Source organism: Rosa rugosa, chromosome 2 (genome assembly GCF_958449725.1).
Source record: "Rosa rugosa chromosome 2, drRosRugo1.1, whole genome shotgun sequence".
In the NCBI taxonomy this organism is placed as follows: Eukaryota; Viridiplantae; Streptophyta; class Magnoliopsida; order Rosales; family Rosaceae; genus Rosa; species Rosa rugosa.
The window spans coordinates 60,054,014-60,068,878 of NC_084821.1; the positions used below are offsets into that span (position 1 = coordinate 60,054,014).

Below are 14,865 nucleotides of genomic sequence, written 5' to 3' on the forward strand. Positions count from 1 at the left end.
ATGACACATAATACGTCAATACGTCTGCGTCTACGAAGACTTTCTCCGGCCAGTTAGCCTTGTGAAAATTACAATGATCATGATATCTTTGCGCGTCTTGCCCCCCAGACCTGTTAGCACCCTATTGATCTCTAGCAATAAATAATAGATTTTGAAATTCTTATGGCTAATACTTTAACTGGATCCAAAGCAAGACAAACATTTTTTTTTTTTTGATTGAAAAGAGACAAACATTATTTTAACAAGTGATGAATTTTATGTTTGAATGAAGTAACATTCATTAATGGTTTGGTTGACTTGAATTAGTTAGTCCTTTTCTCACGTCCTTGTGTGATTTATAATTGGATATCTCTACAGGCATTTCGACACGATAGAGTGAAAAAGATTGATTGGCTTAGTTTAATCTTTCACATTAAGCTAAATGGCAAAACGAATATATATGATCATGTTCAAACTATAGTTTAACTGTAATTCACTTCAACCCTGAAATGGAATATCATTATTTGATTCATCTAATCTCGAATCTAGAGGCAAATTCGACTTGTTTATCTGGACCAGCTTCATTTGTGTATATTTTTATATAAGGTGATATTTCTTAAGTAACAGGCTAATGGAAGACCGGCCTGCTTCGTCTGCCAGCTTGGTTTGATTTAAGAAAACTGCAAATCTATGCATTGGAAGTTTCTCTCCTGAAAATAGTGAAAGTGAAAGTGAAAGGTAGAGAGAATTTCAACACACAGATACAAAGACAGTGTAGAACAGACAATATATTCTTGTTTCATATATTCTTTATTATCTGGATATTATTGATGTTTCCCATGGAGGACTTTGTTGGAACCAACAGCATTAGTAATGGAGGTTGGTTTCTAGCTTATAGAGGTTGGCTTCTGCACCATTGCTAAAGAGTTGAAGCTCAAGAATGTCAGGGTCATCTGGAAGAAGAAAGAGGAAGATAAGATGGAGCAAGCTGTATTCCTATGGATGCTTCAGACCACCCCACACTCTTGATTCTGATCCTGGCCAACAGCTACTGGGTCAACCAGGGTTTTCACGGGTTGTTTTCTGCAATGAACCTCAGCTGCACAAGGCTAAGCCTTACAAGTACCCCAATAACTATGTATCCACAACCAAGTACAACATTGTCACTTTTCTTCCCAAAGCTCTTTTCGAGCAGTTTCGCAGAGTTGCCAATCTTTATTTTCTTCTAGCAGCAGTTTTGTCTCTCAATTCTTTCGCTCCCTTTAATCCAATAAGTTTGATTGCTCCTTTGGTGTTTGTTGTGGGAGTTAGCATGATTAAAGAGGCTGTCGAAGATTGGCACCGATTCTTGCAGGTTAGTCATATTGTTTGATTAAAAGCTTTAAAGTTTAGTGTACGTATGATCAAGACCGTTTGGTTTTCCTGTTCTGTTTTGATAAAAACCTAGTATTTTTTCCATTTTTATTAAATATTGTTTTCATTATTTTGATACTGTAGTTCAAAACATACATGTTTTTGCAGTATAATGTTTTTTTTTTTTTTGATAAAGGGGTTTGCAGTATAATGTTTTAGATGTCTGTGGTTAGTGTTTGTGTGTAATAGTATTGAGACAGTTTTGTTTTTTCTTCAAGGATTTGAATGTGAATTCAAGAACTGTAAGAGCTCATGTTGGAGGTGGCTTATTTGTTGAAAAGACATGGCAAGGGCTTTGTGTTGGAGATGTTGTTAAAGTTAACAAGAATGAATATTTTCCAAGTGATCTTCTCTTGCTATCTTCTAGCTTTGAGGATGGTATATGTTATGTCGAGACCATGAACCTCGATGGAGAAACTAATCTGAAAGTTAAGAGAAGCTCAGAAGCCACACTTGACTTGGCAAATGATCAAGCATTTAGTGAATTCAAGGCCACAATTCGCTGTGAGGATCCAAATCCTCATCTTTACACCTTTGTTGGGAATTTAGAGTTGAACAGTGTAACACATCCCTTGTGCCCTGCCACACTGCTTCTAAGAGATTCGAAACTTAGAAATACTGATTACATTTATGGGGTTGTGATCTTTAGTGGACCTGACACAAAAGCAGTGAGGAACTCAACAAGATCACCATCCAAGCGTAGTCGGATTGAAAGAAAGATGGACCTTGTCATTTACCTTCTCTTTTCAATGCTTCTTCTTATTTCGCTCATCACTTCGACTGGTTTCGCGGTGTTACTGAAATCACAAATGGTCAAATGGTGGTACCTTTTTCTGCAAGATGATGATCCACTCTTCAAACCTGATCCACTCTTCAAACCATCAGCTCCTGAAGTATCTGGTTTCCTACAATTTGTAAGGGCCCTTATTTTGTATGGCTACTTGATCCCCATTTCTCTCTATGTCTCTATAGAGGTTGTCAAAGTTTTGCAAGCCATGCTCATTAACAAGGATATAGAGTTGTATGATGAAGTTACATGCAAGTCAGTTCAAACCAGAACATCCAACTTGAATGAAGAACTTGGTCAAGTAGAGATGATTCTGACGGATAAAACGGGGACTTTGACGTGTAATCAGATGGAATTTAGGAAATGCTCTATTGCTGGAGCTTCATATGGGGGTAACATTAATAATATCGATCGTGCAGCATCTAAAAGGATGAATGTTGAGGTTGAGTCGTATCGTTTTAGTATGGATGAATTTGAAACACAATGCCAAAGCTTTGAAATGTTTGACTTTTCAGTGGCGGATGTTAGCACTGAAAAAGCTGCTCTTGCTGGACAGAAGCACATGCAGAACTCGAGTGCAGACTGTTCCAGAATCTCTAGTGCGGAGGGAGAACCTGCCATCAAAGGTTTCAACTTTAGGGATGATAGGCTTATGAACAGAAAGTGGGTTTATAGGTCCAACTTATTTGATGTAACAATGTTCTTTAGAGTCATGGCTCTATGTCACACAGGCATACCTGTTGATGGTGATCAGGCTCATAAGATAAAGTATGAGGCAGAGTCACCAGAAGAAGTATCTTTTCTAATTGCTGCACAAGAGTTTGGATTTCAATTTTTTCAAAGAAGTCAGTCCGTCATGTATCTCAAGGAGTTTGATCCGTCCTCTGGAAAGGTGGTTGAGAGGTAAATCCCATATTTTAGTTTTCTGGTTAGAATAATTTTTTAGCACTTATTTGTGGCCAAACATGATGCATATGTTATTTGCAGGAAGTACAAACTTTTAAACCTTCTAGAATTCTGTAGTGCTCGAAAGAGGATGTCAGTTATTGTAAGCAATGAAGATGGTGAAATCTTTCTTCTCTGCAAAGGGGCAGATAAGTATGTTAGCTTCATCAGTAATTCATCTTTTGATAACTTTCTTGTATTTTTCCACTAAAGTTCTAAATCGGGAAAGCTCTATCTTCCCTGACTTTTTGTATCCTGTTTCTATTTTCAGCATTATCTTTGATAGACTTGCAGACAATGGTAGGTCTTACCAACAGGCTACAACTCTACACCTTTCAGATTATGCAGAAGATGGATTTCGAACTCTAGCATTTGCTTATCGAAAACTTGATGCTGTCGAGTATGAAAAATGGAACTCAATATTTACCGAGGCTAAGACCACAATAGGTCCTGAAAGAGAAGAAGTACTAATAGAAGCATCTGAAATGATTGAAAAGGATTTAATTCTATTAGGGGTTGCTGCTGTTGAAGACAAGTTACAAAAAGGGGTTAGTTAACTATCTCTCATTGTTTTTGTGTGGCTTTTGTAGGTAGAAAGGCTCTAATCTCATAGTTAATTGCATATAATTCAGGTTCCAGAATGCATAGATAAACTTGCACAAGCAGGAATGAAAATATGGCTGCTTACTGGTGACAAGAAAGAAACTGCAATAAATATTGGGTACAGCTTGCGAAGATCATTTACTTGGTTCAATTCTAAGACATAATCTTCCCAAAATACTCATTGAAGCTAATGAGTTTTTCTTTTACAGATTTTCTTGCAGCTTACTTCGGGAGGATATGAAACAGTTTCATCTAATTTTGGGCAAAGAAAGTGCATCTAGTAACCGACTGAAGGTGGAAATTCTTTTGTTATGGGCTCAAACTTAACTGATAATTCTTTATTTACTCTTATCCTGAGTTTTCCATTTTTAAACCTGAATTTGATAGAAGTAAGTTGGAAATCATATATTCTGTTTTTTCTAGTTTCCAGATGAAGGAAGACATTTTAAACCAACTTGAAGGCTTTCAGAAAGTGAAGTCTGAAGAAAGCAACAAAGATGCACCCTTGGCTTTGATAGTAGATGGAAAAGCTCTTGAAATTGCTCTGAGAAGTGATGTGAAGGACCAGTTCTTACCGTTGGCCGTTGATTGTGCTTCTGTTATATGCTGCAGGGTGTCTCCAAAACAAAAGGCTCTGGTAGGTCTATCATCTGCATTTTACGAATTTGCATGCAGTCTATTTATAATGAGTATAATGACTGCATATTCATAAATTTTATTATAACTACAAGTCATAAAATCTGGCGTTTCCAGATTACTCGATTGGTAAAGGAACATACAGGCAAGACAACCTTGGCTATTGGAGATGGGGCAAATGATGTTGGCATGATTCAAGAAGCTGATATTGGAGTAGGAATCAGTGGCATGGAAGGAATGCAGGTAAGCTTTGAACATGACCTTCGAATTGCTAGGCAACCAACCTATTCTCTGATCATCTTATTTTCTTTTAGCCTTGTTTCAAAGATGCTTATGTTTTTCAAGTACTCATTTCTGCTTAGACATTACAAACATTTACTTCTGAAAATTGCACAGGCAGTCATGGCCAGTGACATCTCATTGCCTCAATTCCGATTTTTGGGGAGATTACTTATTGTTCATGGGCACTGGTGTTACAAGAGGATTTCGAAAATGGTAATTTATTTCTAAAAGTAGATAATATCTTCATATGATACTCTGAAATTCTGAGACTAAATTAATTCTTCTTTCATTTCAGATTCTCTACTTCGTGTACAAAAACATTGCATTTGGCCTCACACTGTTCTACTATGAAGTATACACAAGTTTCTCAGGGGAGGTCTTATATGATGACTGGTATATGGCACTATTCAATGTAATTTTGACATCTTTGCCTGTTATATCATTGGGAGTCCTTGAGCAAGATGTTTCATCCGAAGTGTGCCTCAAGGTAACAGATTAGACACAAGCCACCCTTTTGTTCCATTTAGCTTAATCTAAATCAATTCCCTAACTGCTTGTCTAACATAGTATCAGAACTCTAATTGCACATGTTGCAAGCACTAAACTCTAATCTATCTTCTTCTCAAAAAAAAAAAAAAAAAACTCTAATCTATCTCCACGTAGTATTAGAGTTATGATGCGGTTGTACATGTCCCAAGTTAGCACATTCTCCAAGACTTAAGCATTTGGGGTCAGTGATTGTCATTCTAAGTAATTTAATAGATGTTTTTTTTTCCTTAATTGGAACAGTTTCCGGCTCTCTACCAACAGGGCCAAAAGAACATATACTTCACTTGGAGCCGGATCATCGGTTGGATACTCAACGGCATTGTAGCATCTCTAGTCATCTTCCTTGCAAACATATGCACACTTTCTACCTTCAACAAAGATGGTAGTTTTGCAGAGAAAGCCTTCGCCAAAGATGGTAATGTTGCAGACATCACACACCTCGGTGCCATGACATACACATGCATAATCTGGACAGTCAATTGCCAGATATCCCTCATCATCACCCACTTCACTTGGATCCAACATCTCTTCATATGGGGCAGCATCATCATCTGGTACATCTTCCTGTTCATCTACGGTGCTCTACCTCCTGACATTTCGAAAAGAGGCTTTCGTGTTCTTGCAGAAGCTCTTGGCCCTGCACCCATTTACTGGCTTGTCACATTGCTAGTTGTGGTTGTTGCTCTTCTTCCTTATTTCATCCACATTGCGATCCAACGGTCGTTTTATCCTTTGGATGACCATGTGATTCAAGAAATGAAGTATTGCAGGAAAGATATTGCGAAAAATAATCTAATTTGGGAGAGGGAACAGAACAACTCAGTGATGATGACCCAGATAGGATTTTCGGCTAGAGTCGATGCAAGGATTCGGATTATGAAGGAAAACTTGAACCAGAAGGGACAGTTGATATATAGATCAGTAACAAGCAGTCCAATATTTAGGTCACTGACAAGCAGTCCAATATAAGTGATCAATGTATGTACTTTGTTAATTCTGTTGCAGGTAAATTTGTAGTATTCACTTTCTATTCTTTAATTTATTAATTTTTAGGAATTAATGTTTATGTATAATGCTTAATAATCTACCTGTAAGTTCCAACAAAGTTTGTCAATGATCAAGTTTACATTTATCCAGTTCCTTCTGTAATGAATAAATTTTGATAATTATTTCTATTGTTGAATTTACATAAAAATGTGATTGAACATAATTTTCTTCGTCAGTGTGAACATTATTGTGGATCAACAATGTTGTTCACATGGTCAGTTTCCAACTAAGAAATTATGTTCAATCATGGTTCGATGTAAACCTAACAGTGAAAAACAAAACAATTTAACTTAAAAATAGTTGTTTATACCGGTGAATTTATATTCAATGGTTACTGAGCATAATTTTCTTGATCATTACTGATCAGACGAACATTATTGTTGGAATCATTATAGGATTTTATAGCTCTGGAGATGACCTCCTCAACCCCCTCCCGCCCGTTGGCCTCTAACGACGCCGATCCCCCACCCTCCAAACCAACTTTTGCTTCTATTCTTTCTTCTAAGCCCCCGTTGGGTTTCGTTATCGACGACCTGCCGGCTCCTTCTGTTGTCAATGGAATAGTTACTGTTCAGATCTCTGATGAGCCATTCCAGCGTGGGCTTGATCGCTGCAAGACGATTCTTATTGGCAAACTCCTGTCACCCCCAAATGGTGTCATGCCAAGAGCGCACAAATTGGAACAAAGACTCCGTTCAGTCTGGCATGGTATTACCAATTGGTCTGTTGCCCCTTTGGGCAAGGGGTTCTTCATGCTACAGTTCAAAACCCTAGAGGACATGCAACGGATTTGGGCATTGGGTTCCATTAATCTGCATCCAGGGATCCTCCGATTAATCAAATGTGTTTGGACCCAAAATGAACATTTTGGCCTGACAAGGCATGTGTTGGAGAAATTGAGCCAATGTCAGTGGCTCAAGCTATATATTGTCGACAAGCTCGAAATATATATTTAGAGGCTAAATAAAGCCTACTATGGAAGTATGACAAGTCAACTTTAGCATATTTTCCTACTTCGGCTAGAAAAAACCGAGCTAGACAAGGAAGGAGGGGTGGAAGACTAACCAAATGAAATCGAAATGTGCTGAAACTTTCCAGATCCATTCTAGACAGTCCAAGGATAATTTCTTATGAAGAGTGCAAGAGCTTTTTTTGAGTGGAAGGCCTTCAAACAATCAGCCCAATTTTCTACAGAAGCAAAACTGGAAAACTGGACCTGTAAGAGGTCCAGCAGCATTTCCGGCCCAACCACATGGAAGAAAGCTCTGAAATTTGGTCAGCATGATCTAGATTCATAGTGGAACATTTTTTATGAAGACATCATGGCCAGAATCTGAATTTCTGATGGAGATATACATGAAGGAATAAAGGAGCCGAAAGTGCTTCCTTATCTCCCAAATTCATCATTCCTATTAGTGCTCCACCTCCATCTCCACCTCCCTTATCTCCCAAATTCATCATTCCTATTAGTGCTCCACCTACACCTCCACCTCCCTTATCTCCAATTAGTGCTCCACTTTCATTTGTTTAATGCCAAAGTAGTTGGCATGGTAGCCTATAAATAGAGGTTACATTGAAACACAATTCACACATTCACATTCAACAACAACATCTCTAAGATGATCTAAGTTCTCTCTAGAGCAAACCTCTCTAAGAGCAACTCCTCTCCCTCTCTTTCTCTTTCTCTTACCGGTGATCACACTTCTAGTCCTAGTCTTCTCAGAAGCCGACTTTCAGTGCCACCAAACCCTCTGTCAACGTGCTTCGGTCCTAGTCTCCTCGGGAGTCGACGGTAGTGCCGCGACCACAACAGTTACAGAACCAGCCAAGCAAGGGTAACGCCCTAGCAACCCAGCCAAGCTAAAGTCACGCTTTAGCAAGATCTCAACATTTCCCGGTGATGTCGCTCTGCTCGATCTACAATATTGAGTATCGATTGTGTTAACAAGAAGAAACTTCAGCAAAGTCCTCACCACGAGGCACAAAGAATCCCACGACGAGGTTGGTGCTCTCCTCGTCTACAATCGCTTGAAAAGAAGTCAGGTCAAGGGACATCCCCGACGACCGCACCCGAAAGGTGCTGGCACGCCCGCGCAAGAAAAGAGACTGTTGACCAGCTGCAACAAAATTGGAGCCAAACAAAATGGACGCCTGACTTTTCCCCCTCGACGTATAAGAACACTTTTGCGCAGGTTTGGATACGCCTCTGGGACCTAGGGTTTGCCTACTGGGATCCTCAGACTCTCTTTGAGATTGCACGGGGTGTGGGCACTCCGATCAAGTTGGATGCCAGGACTGCAAATCGGACACTGGGCCTTTATGCACGTATTCTCGTTGATGTGGATCTCTCAAAGCCTTTGTGTGATCAGATTAAGGTGGCACACAGGAATGAGAATGAGATTACTGCTACAGTTGATTATGAATCATTGTCAGTCCTCTGCCAAACCTGTGGCATCGTCGGCCATTCTGCAAATCGGTGCCGTAACAGGAAACGTGGGAGCCCAGCGCCGCTCTTATCTTCTGAGCGACAATCGATGGACGCCGCTCCACACTTGCCTGACTCTGACGCAAATAGAGAAGCGCAGCCGACTCTACCCCGTGGTCGATCCATAACGCGCAAATCGCGACGACCCAGACGGCGACGAAACTCTATGCACCAGGCACCGATGAACACACAACATCTAAAAAATAACAAAACAAAATGGTCAAAGTCACTTAATATGGATTTTAACGAGCTCAAACACCATTCAAACTTAAATAGTTTTTTCAAAGCTTGGTTTGGCGTAATTCTTTTTTTTTTTCAAACCCAACCATGTTCAGTTGTCGAGCGAACTTTAACAAGCAAGCCAAACATAGACATCTTAAATATGATCATTAAAGATTTATTCAAAAAAAATATGATCCCTAAAGAAACAAATTATTTAGGTATTACGTCCCCCTCGATGCAGCAAAAATTATCAAATAAATGTAAAAAACCCTAAAACTTTTCTCTCAAAACCAAGAGCCGCATCTGGTCGTCCGGTGCGATTGTACGCCTGGTCCGGCGGCACACCCTCTTGGCGGCGGCGTTGGACTGGCAAGAAGGGACCTTGTGTCCGGTGGTAACAGGCTCAGTCGAAGTGTAGGTTGCAGAAGGATGGTGTTTCTGTCCCGGGCGTTTGGAGGACTTGACGGTGAAGGACAGCGACAGGTTCACGACTGGAAGGCGGGGTCGGCATCGCCTTTCCTTAGGGAGGAGCGCCGATGGCCTAGTGGATGCTTCGAGGTGTTGTCGTTTGTTCGGAGATCGCCTATTGGAGATTGCCGGATGATTGCATCGTCGAGAACCACTGGGTTCAGATCGGATCGATTAGACCCGATTTGGTTTAGGCGTTATGCCTTCGATCTGAGGAGGGGCGGTGAGGCTACAGGTTTCGAGGAAGGTTGCGGTGGAGGGACGTCATGGGCAGCACCGGGAGGATGGTTGCGTTATGCTTTCTGCAGTCAGCTACATCGTTCTGGGCATGTTGAACTTTGGGTCTGGGCTTTGGCCCTTGACCCGTTTATCCTTTCTATTTATTGCTACTTTTATCTATTTTTAATTAGGACTGGCTCTATGTCAGCAATAATTCCCTACCACTTTTTGGTATGGCGACGTGGGCTTTGTCCTGGTATGCACACTCAGTGCGCCTTGTCTGACTTAGCGAGGCGGCGGGTTATTTGCTTGATCAAATGGACGCAACCTCCTAGTGGCAGAATGAAATTGAGTGTCGCCGGATTTATTTCGGTGCGGCAACATAGTGGGAAAGCTGTGCAATTTGTAATGATGTTTCTTCGTTATAGAGTTATCTTTCCGGTATGTCACCGCTATGTCAAAGCAAATAGAGTAGTCATTCGTGCACTCTTGGCTAATTGGTGCTTGTTAGAATACATAGATTTTATTGAGACTCCTGGTATTATTTCAGGATATTCTCTGTATGCTTATTGTAATCTGGGGTTCGGACTCTATGTCCCCCCCTTGTATTCTGCAATTTCATTAATCAAGGCTTGAGGGCAGCCGCACCAGCCCCCTTTCAAAAAAAAAAAAAAAAATGATCATTAAAGATTTATTCAAAAAAAAATATGATCCCTAAAGAAAAAAATTATTTAGGTATTACTAGGACTGTCAATTCCGACACGACCCGATAACACGACTCGAAACCCGCACGAAATAAAGCGGGTTGAACCCGCACGATTAAAAAGCGGGCCGGCTGTGGGTCAACCCGCCAACACGAAGTGAACCCGTACAACCCGATTATGCTATACTTCTTCTTGAAATTTTGGACGTTGGGAGTATTTGATCGTAGGATTAAACAATTTAAAATATTTTGCTTCATAATTATTGGATTTAATTATTTATGAATAATATATAATTATTTATATTTTTCGTCTTGTGGAGTTTTTGGGGAATTTAATCAATTTATGCATTTTTTAGTTAAATGGGTCGCATTGTTAACCCTTAAATGATTCATTTTGTCCAACACAACATGATCTATTTATTAAATAGGTTAAGCGGGTTGGAAACGGGTTTAGGGTTTAGGCTGAGTTATTTATTTATTAGACTCACTATCGGATTGTGTCTTTATTATTTATTTAATAATATAAATAACCGGCGTGGGGCTGAGTTTCAAAGTTAGGCTGGGTTTCAGAACAAAAGATCTTTGACCCATAGCAACAAAATAAACTAAAATTAACCCACTTATACCACCAAGAGAATTTTGTTGCCATGCAAAAAGTCACTTTTAGATACAACTTAATTATAAAATTACAGCCATTGCCACTCTCAGATTCTCTCTCTCATTCCTTCCGACTTCGACCTCCGTCAGGCGACAACGCAAACACTGCTGCCGCCGCATCTAATTTGGCAGATTAGGTTTCGTTGATTATTTGGAAATTTCCGGGTCGGGCTCCGAATTCTCGCGCGGCTGTAAGAGAGAGGCGGCGATAGAGAATCGTATCCGGCGAAGCGGAGCAGGAGAGATAGCGTCTCCGACGAGTTTGGTGAGTCCAGAACTCGGGGAGGGGTAAAAGGGATGATAGAGAAGCTAGGTGACTAAGGTGAATCGAATCGGAGACGATTTCCGACCTCGATTCTTTCATTCTTTTTTTTCTTTTTGATTTGGGGTCTTTGCTTTACAAGATTGTGGACTTGTAGTATATACACTGAGCTATGAAACAAAAATATAATTAAAAATCCAGGAGAAAAATCCCTATCTTCCATTGACGTCCCAACTCCCGCCTCTGCATTTGTGGAGTACCCTGAACCTAAAATCAGAGGATGGACCCAAATTTAGGGCAGAACAGACTTGAAGATGTCAGCTGGCTCTGTTCCCTCTCTGAGTCTGAGCTTGTGAGTATTTCTACAAATCAAAACAACTTAATTACTGCTTTACTTTGTTTTTTTTTTTATGGGTCAGATTAAATTTCACTTTAAAGTAGACTTCTTGAGGTTAAAGACCAGACCTTTGATGCTTATTGATTCAATAGGATTTGCTGATCAGCTTAAAGAAGCTTGTTCTCCAAAGGGCAGGAGTGATTGGGCACGAAGAACTAGCAGTCAAGTTTGATCTCAAGGTGCTTAGAGCTCTTGGTATGTATGTATGTCTATCATTCTCTTATTGGGTTTTTTTTTTTTTTTTTTTTAATCTGGATAATAGCTTTGTTGGTTGCATTGTTCTTGGCTTGAATTATTGAATAGATACTGTTATATTTGGGTGTAATGTGAGCAAGCTTTAGAGGTTTCTAGTTTTGTGGTTGTTTATATTGGATTTGGAGGGAGAATTCTGTTTGTATGTAATGATGGTACGATTCTGATATCCCATGTTAAAAAAGCAGAGATCTTGGACTAGTACATGAGCTTTTGGACGTCCTTATCTTGCAAACCGGTTTTTACATGCTAATTTTGACTTAAACTCTCCGTATGATCTTGGCTAATTTTTATATTGATTTAGGTGCCTAACTATCTTTATCTTCATGATTAGCAACTGAAGAGACTCATGCCAAATTCCAATTTGCATGTGAAAAATTTAGTAATATGGTTAGCAGCAGAAGTTGAATAATAGACTTGTTGATTATGATCTCGTTGCTTTATCTATTTTTCTACTAAGCATGCCATTTTAGTGGATAATCCTACTTAGAGGGAGGTTGTGAAAAGATCAGTACATATATTTACTATAAGGCATCATTGAGAGTTTGAAGTTTTTTATGTCTCTACAGAACTATCCCTGATTTTTGGCTCATATGCTTTCCCCAGAGGCCTGCTATTCAGGACACCAAAAATGGCATTGAATAACTAATAAGTTCATAACTTGATGGTATATTTTTCAGATTAGACCAATGATATAGCAATTACATTACGCTACTAATTTATCCACTCAAATAGGACCTCATAATCATGCACTTAATATTAACATCTTTTGCACACTTCTGCAGAGGCTGACATCTCAATATTGATCTCCAATTGATCTCTCTTAAGCTGTCCTTTCTTTTTAAAATGATCGCCTATGATGTTTATCCTTTGCTGCTTTTGTTATACAGAGATAGCAGGGAATGGTTGTGATTAAGAACAAATTCTTGTTTATAGCTTTGTTTCTTTTGTGTGGGAGAGGTTGGTTGTAGGTTGCAAACCATATCCAAATAGGGTTGGGTTTTTGGGGGTTATTTTTCTGGTTTGTAGTTTGGGAAGGTCTCACTGTACTAAACCCAAGCTGCTGGTAATCATACTTGTGACCTGATTATGGTACATCTTCTGACTTGAATATCCTCATAATGTGCAGCGTTTGTTCTGATGACGTGTATCAAAGATGAGGTTAAGGATTTGTCACTTGTTCCAGGCTTTGAAGACTCTGCTGCATTTATGGAAAGTTGCAATCTATTGAAATGCGACCTTGGTGACGTTATGAGTCTTGAAGAGATAAAGGCATGCATCGGTATTCATTTGAGAAAGGCAGCAAGTAAAAGGTTAGTTGAGGCTGCAAGTAATACTTCTTTGTTTTGTACAGACAATAACTTGCTTGCAGAATACAGAAGCTAGAGATCAAATTATTCAATATAATTAGTACCATCAGCTGGCTTTACAACTAGTACCTTCTTCTTTTTGTCTCAAATAGAAAAGAAAAAGAAAAAAAAAAAGAATAAAAGAACATACCAAGTCTTCCTTTTATGCTCCTTAGCATAGATATGGAATAGATAATGTGTTCCAAATGACACCAATTTCCCCTTGCCCAGCCTTGGAGTTTCTTAGTTCCTCCTTGTTTGCTGCACTCTCTTCCAAGGTCATCACCCTTGGGATATCCTACCCTAATTGGTATAAACACGATGTTTTTTCATCTTACCAGAAATTTTTGTCCAGTGAAAAGACATGTAATGTGTGTTGTAGATGTGCATTAGGTTCTCTTCAGCTCCTCTCCAATAATTTGATTATTTATTTATTTTAATCTTTTTTGTTACGTGTGTAGATTCTGTAACAGTATAGCACTGAATGAAACCACGCTAAGTCAGAAGAAACAAAAATTTGGAACCAGCGGAGTATGAAAGCAGGCTTTGCAGTAGGGAGGTAGAGAGGAATTGGAACATGTTTGAGAGCATTGAGTTTCAAGTATATAGGTTACAAATATGCTGTTGTACACCATCCTGGTCATTCACATTTCATTGTGTTTTGTTTGTGAAGACCAAACTATAAATTCCTTGCAATTTTGATGTGTAATTTTGGAAATATATATTAATGACAAGATCACATTACAAATTCTTTTCCTCTAGCCACTTCACATTATTTTCTTTCAGTTAAAGAGCTTGTTTTGATCGAACTAGATGTTAAATTGAGAGAGAATATAATTTTGTGAATCCTAGTTTTGAGTCTTTATCGGTTTCTGGGCTCTTATCACTCTCCTTTTCTGTCTGATTTTGGGCTCCATCGATTATCAACCTGAACCCTAGCTATGATGGGACTAATGGATTCCCGGGGGACAAAAGGAGGAAGACGATGGTTGACGGCATCGATACTTGCAAGTAATGACTGCATCTTCAGATCACGTCCTTACGGTGCAGGCTTATTATTAGGCCTTGGATCTCAATGGTGTCCTCTGCTGTAATTCCCCACTTTTGCTGTGTCTGGTGTGTGCTAGTGTCGTTACAATGTTAGTACTAACCCATCATGGAGCTCATGGGAATCCCAGGGGACAGATGGAGGTGACGTTCGAACCCAATAACCTCAAAATCAAACATCTTTATGAAGATGTGTGAAGTGATTTCTCCACTCTTATCTATTTTGTGCTGCCTTGGTGACAACTGACAAGAGCATGATTTTCTTGTTGGCCATGCTTTGTTTAGTTGTTCTAAGCACCGCATGGCAATAAAGGGGGTTTGGGACCCCTATGTACAACTAAATTCTCCTACACATTGTCCTATCTTCTTAAACCCCATTTGCCTTCCCACTCCATTTTGGGGGGGGGGGGGGACTGAGCATGCATCAAAGCAGGAAACTAGAGTATGAAGAAAAAAGTTGATTAGTACTAATCAAATGTGTACGGTATATACTTTGCTTCAAAGACCGGATTAGAATGGAGAGCCTCTATTGTGGAATTTCTTTTTGGAAGCAAAAATTTCTT

General features: G+C 39.5%; 2 protein-coding genes across 7 annotated transcripts; both read left to right on the forward strand.

Annotated features, from left to right (window-relative positions):
* The first annotated feature begins 513 nt into the window (after positions 1–513).
* LOC133728954 (probable phospholipid-transporting ATPase 4) lies at positions 514–6,333 on the forward strand. Its single transcript, XM_062156410.1, has 11 exons — positions 514–1,333; positions 1,611–3,082; positions 3,167–3,277; positions 3,396–3,672; positions 3,757–3,845; positions 3,937–4,021; positions 4,158–4,364; positions 4,481–4,606; positions 4,760–4,858; positions 4,941–5,132; positions 5,435–6,333. The coding sequence occupies exons 1-11, from the start codon at positions 920–922 to the stop codon at positions 6,161–6,163; spliced, it is 3,801 nt and encodes a 1,266-aa protein (XP_062012394.1). The 5' UTR covers positions 514–919; the 3' UTR covers positions 6,164–6,333.
* Positions 6,334–11,004: 4,671 nt separating this feature from the next.
* LOC133728955 (uncharacterized) lies at positions 11,005–14,011 on the forward strand. 6 transcript variants are annotated; one of them, XM_062156412.1, is made up of 5 exons: positions 11,025–11,317; positions 11,459–11,609; positions 11,747–11,849; positions 13,036–13,219; positions 13,717–14,011. In XM_062156412.1, the coding sequence occupies exons 2-5, from the start codon at positions 11,538–11,540 to the stop codon at positions 13,790–13,792; spliced, it is 435 nt and encodes a 144-aa protein (XP_062012396.1). In that variant the 5' UTR covers positions 11,025–11,317; positions 11,459–11,537; the 3' UTR covers positions 13,793–14,011. The 6 variants fall into 6 exon arrangements, with proteins under 6 accessions (XP_062012400.1, XP_062012399.1, XP_062012398.1 ...); XM_062156413.1 differs by having other exon boundaries at positions 11,025–11,260; XM_062156416.1 differs by having other exon boundaries at positions 11,005–11,609; positions 11,761–11,849; positions 13,093–13,219.
* Positions 14,012–14,865: the final 854 nt, after the last annotated feature.

What these genes read in the sequence shown, in the direction of transcription:
- LOC133728954 (XM_062156410.1), top strand. Translation starts at nt 920, where the DNA reads ATGTCAGGGTCATCTGGAAGAAGAAAGAGGAAGATAAGATGGAGCAAG. An exon ending in TCTGGAAAGGTGGTTGAGAG is followed by an intron (nt 3,083 to 3,166) that starts GTAAATCCCATA and finishes TGTTATTTGCAG; the next exon opens with GAAGTACAAACTTTTAAACC. An exon ending in ACAAGAGGATTTCGAAAATG is followed by an intron (nt 4,859 to 4,940) that starts GTAATTTATTTC and finishes CTTTCATTTCAG; the next exon opens with ATTCTCTACTTCGTGTACAA.
- LOC133728955 (XM_062156411.1), top strand. Translation starts at nt 11,538, where the DNA reads ATGGACCCAAATTTAGGGCAGAACAGACTTGAAGATGTCAGCTGGCTC. An exon ending in CAAGGTGCTTAGAGCTCTTG is followed by an intron (nt 11,850 to 13,035) that starts GTATGTATGTAT and finishes CATAATGTGCAG; the next exon opens with CGTTTGTTCTGATGACGTGT. An exon ending in AGAAAGGCAGCAAGTAAAAG is followed by an intron (nt 13,220 to 13,716) that starts GTTAGTTGAGGC and finishes TTACGTGTGTAG; the next exon opens with ATTCTGTAACAGTATAGCAC.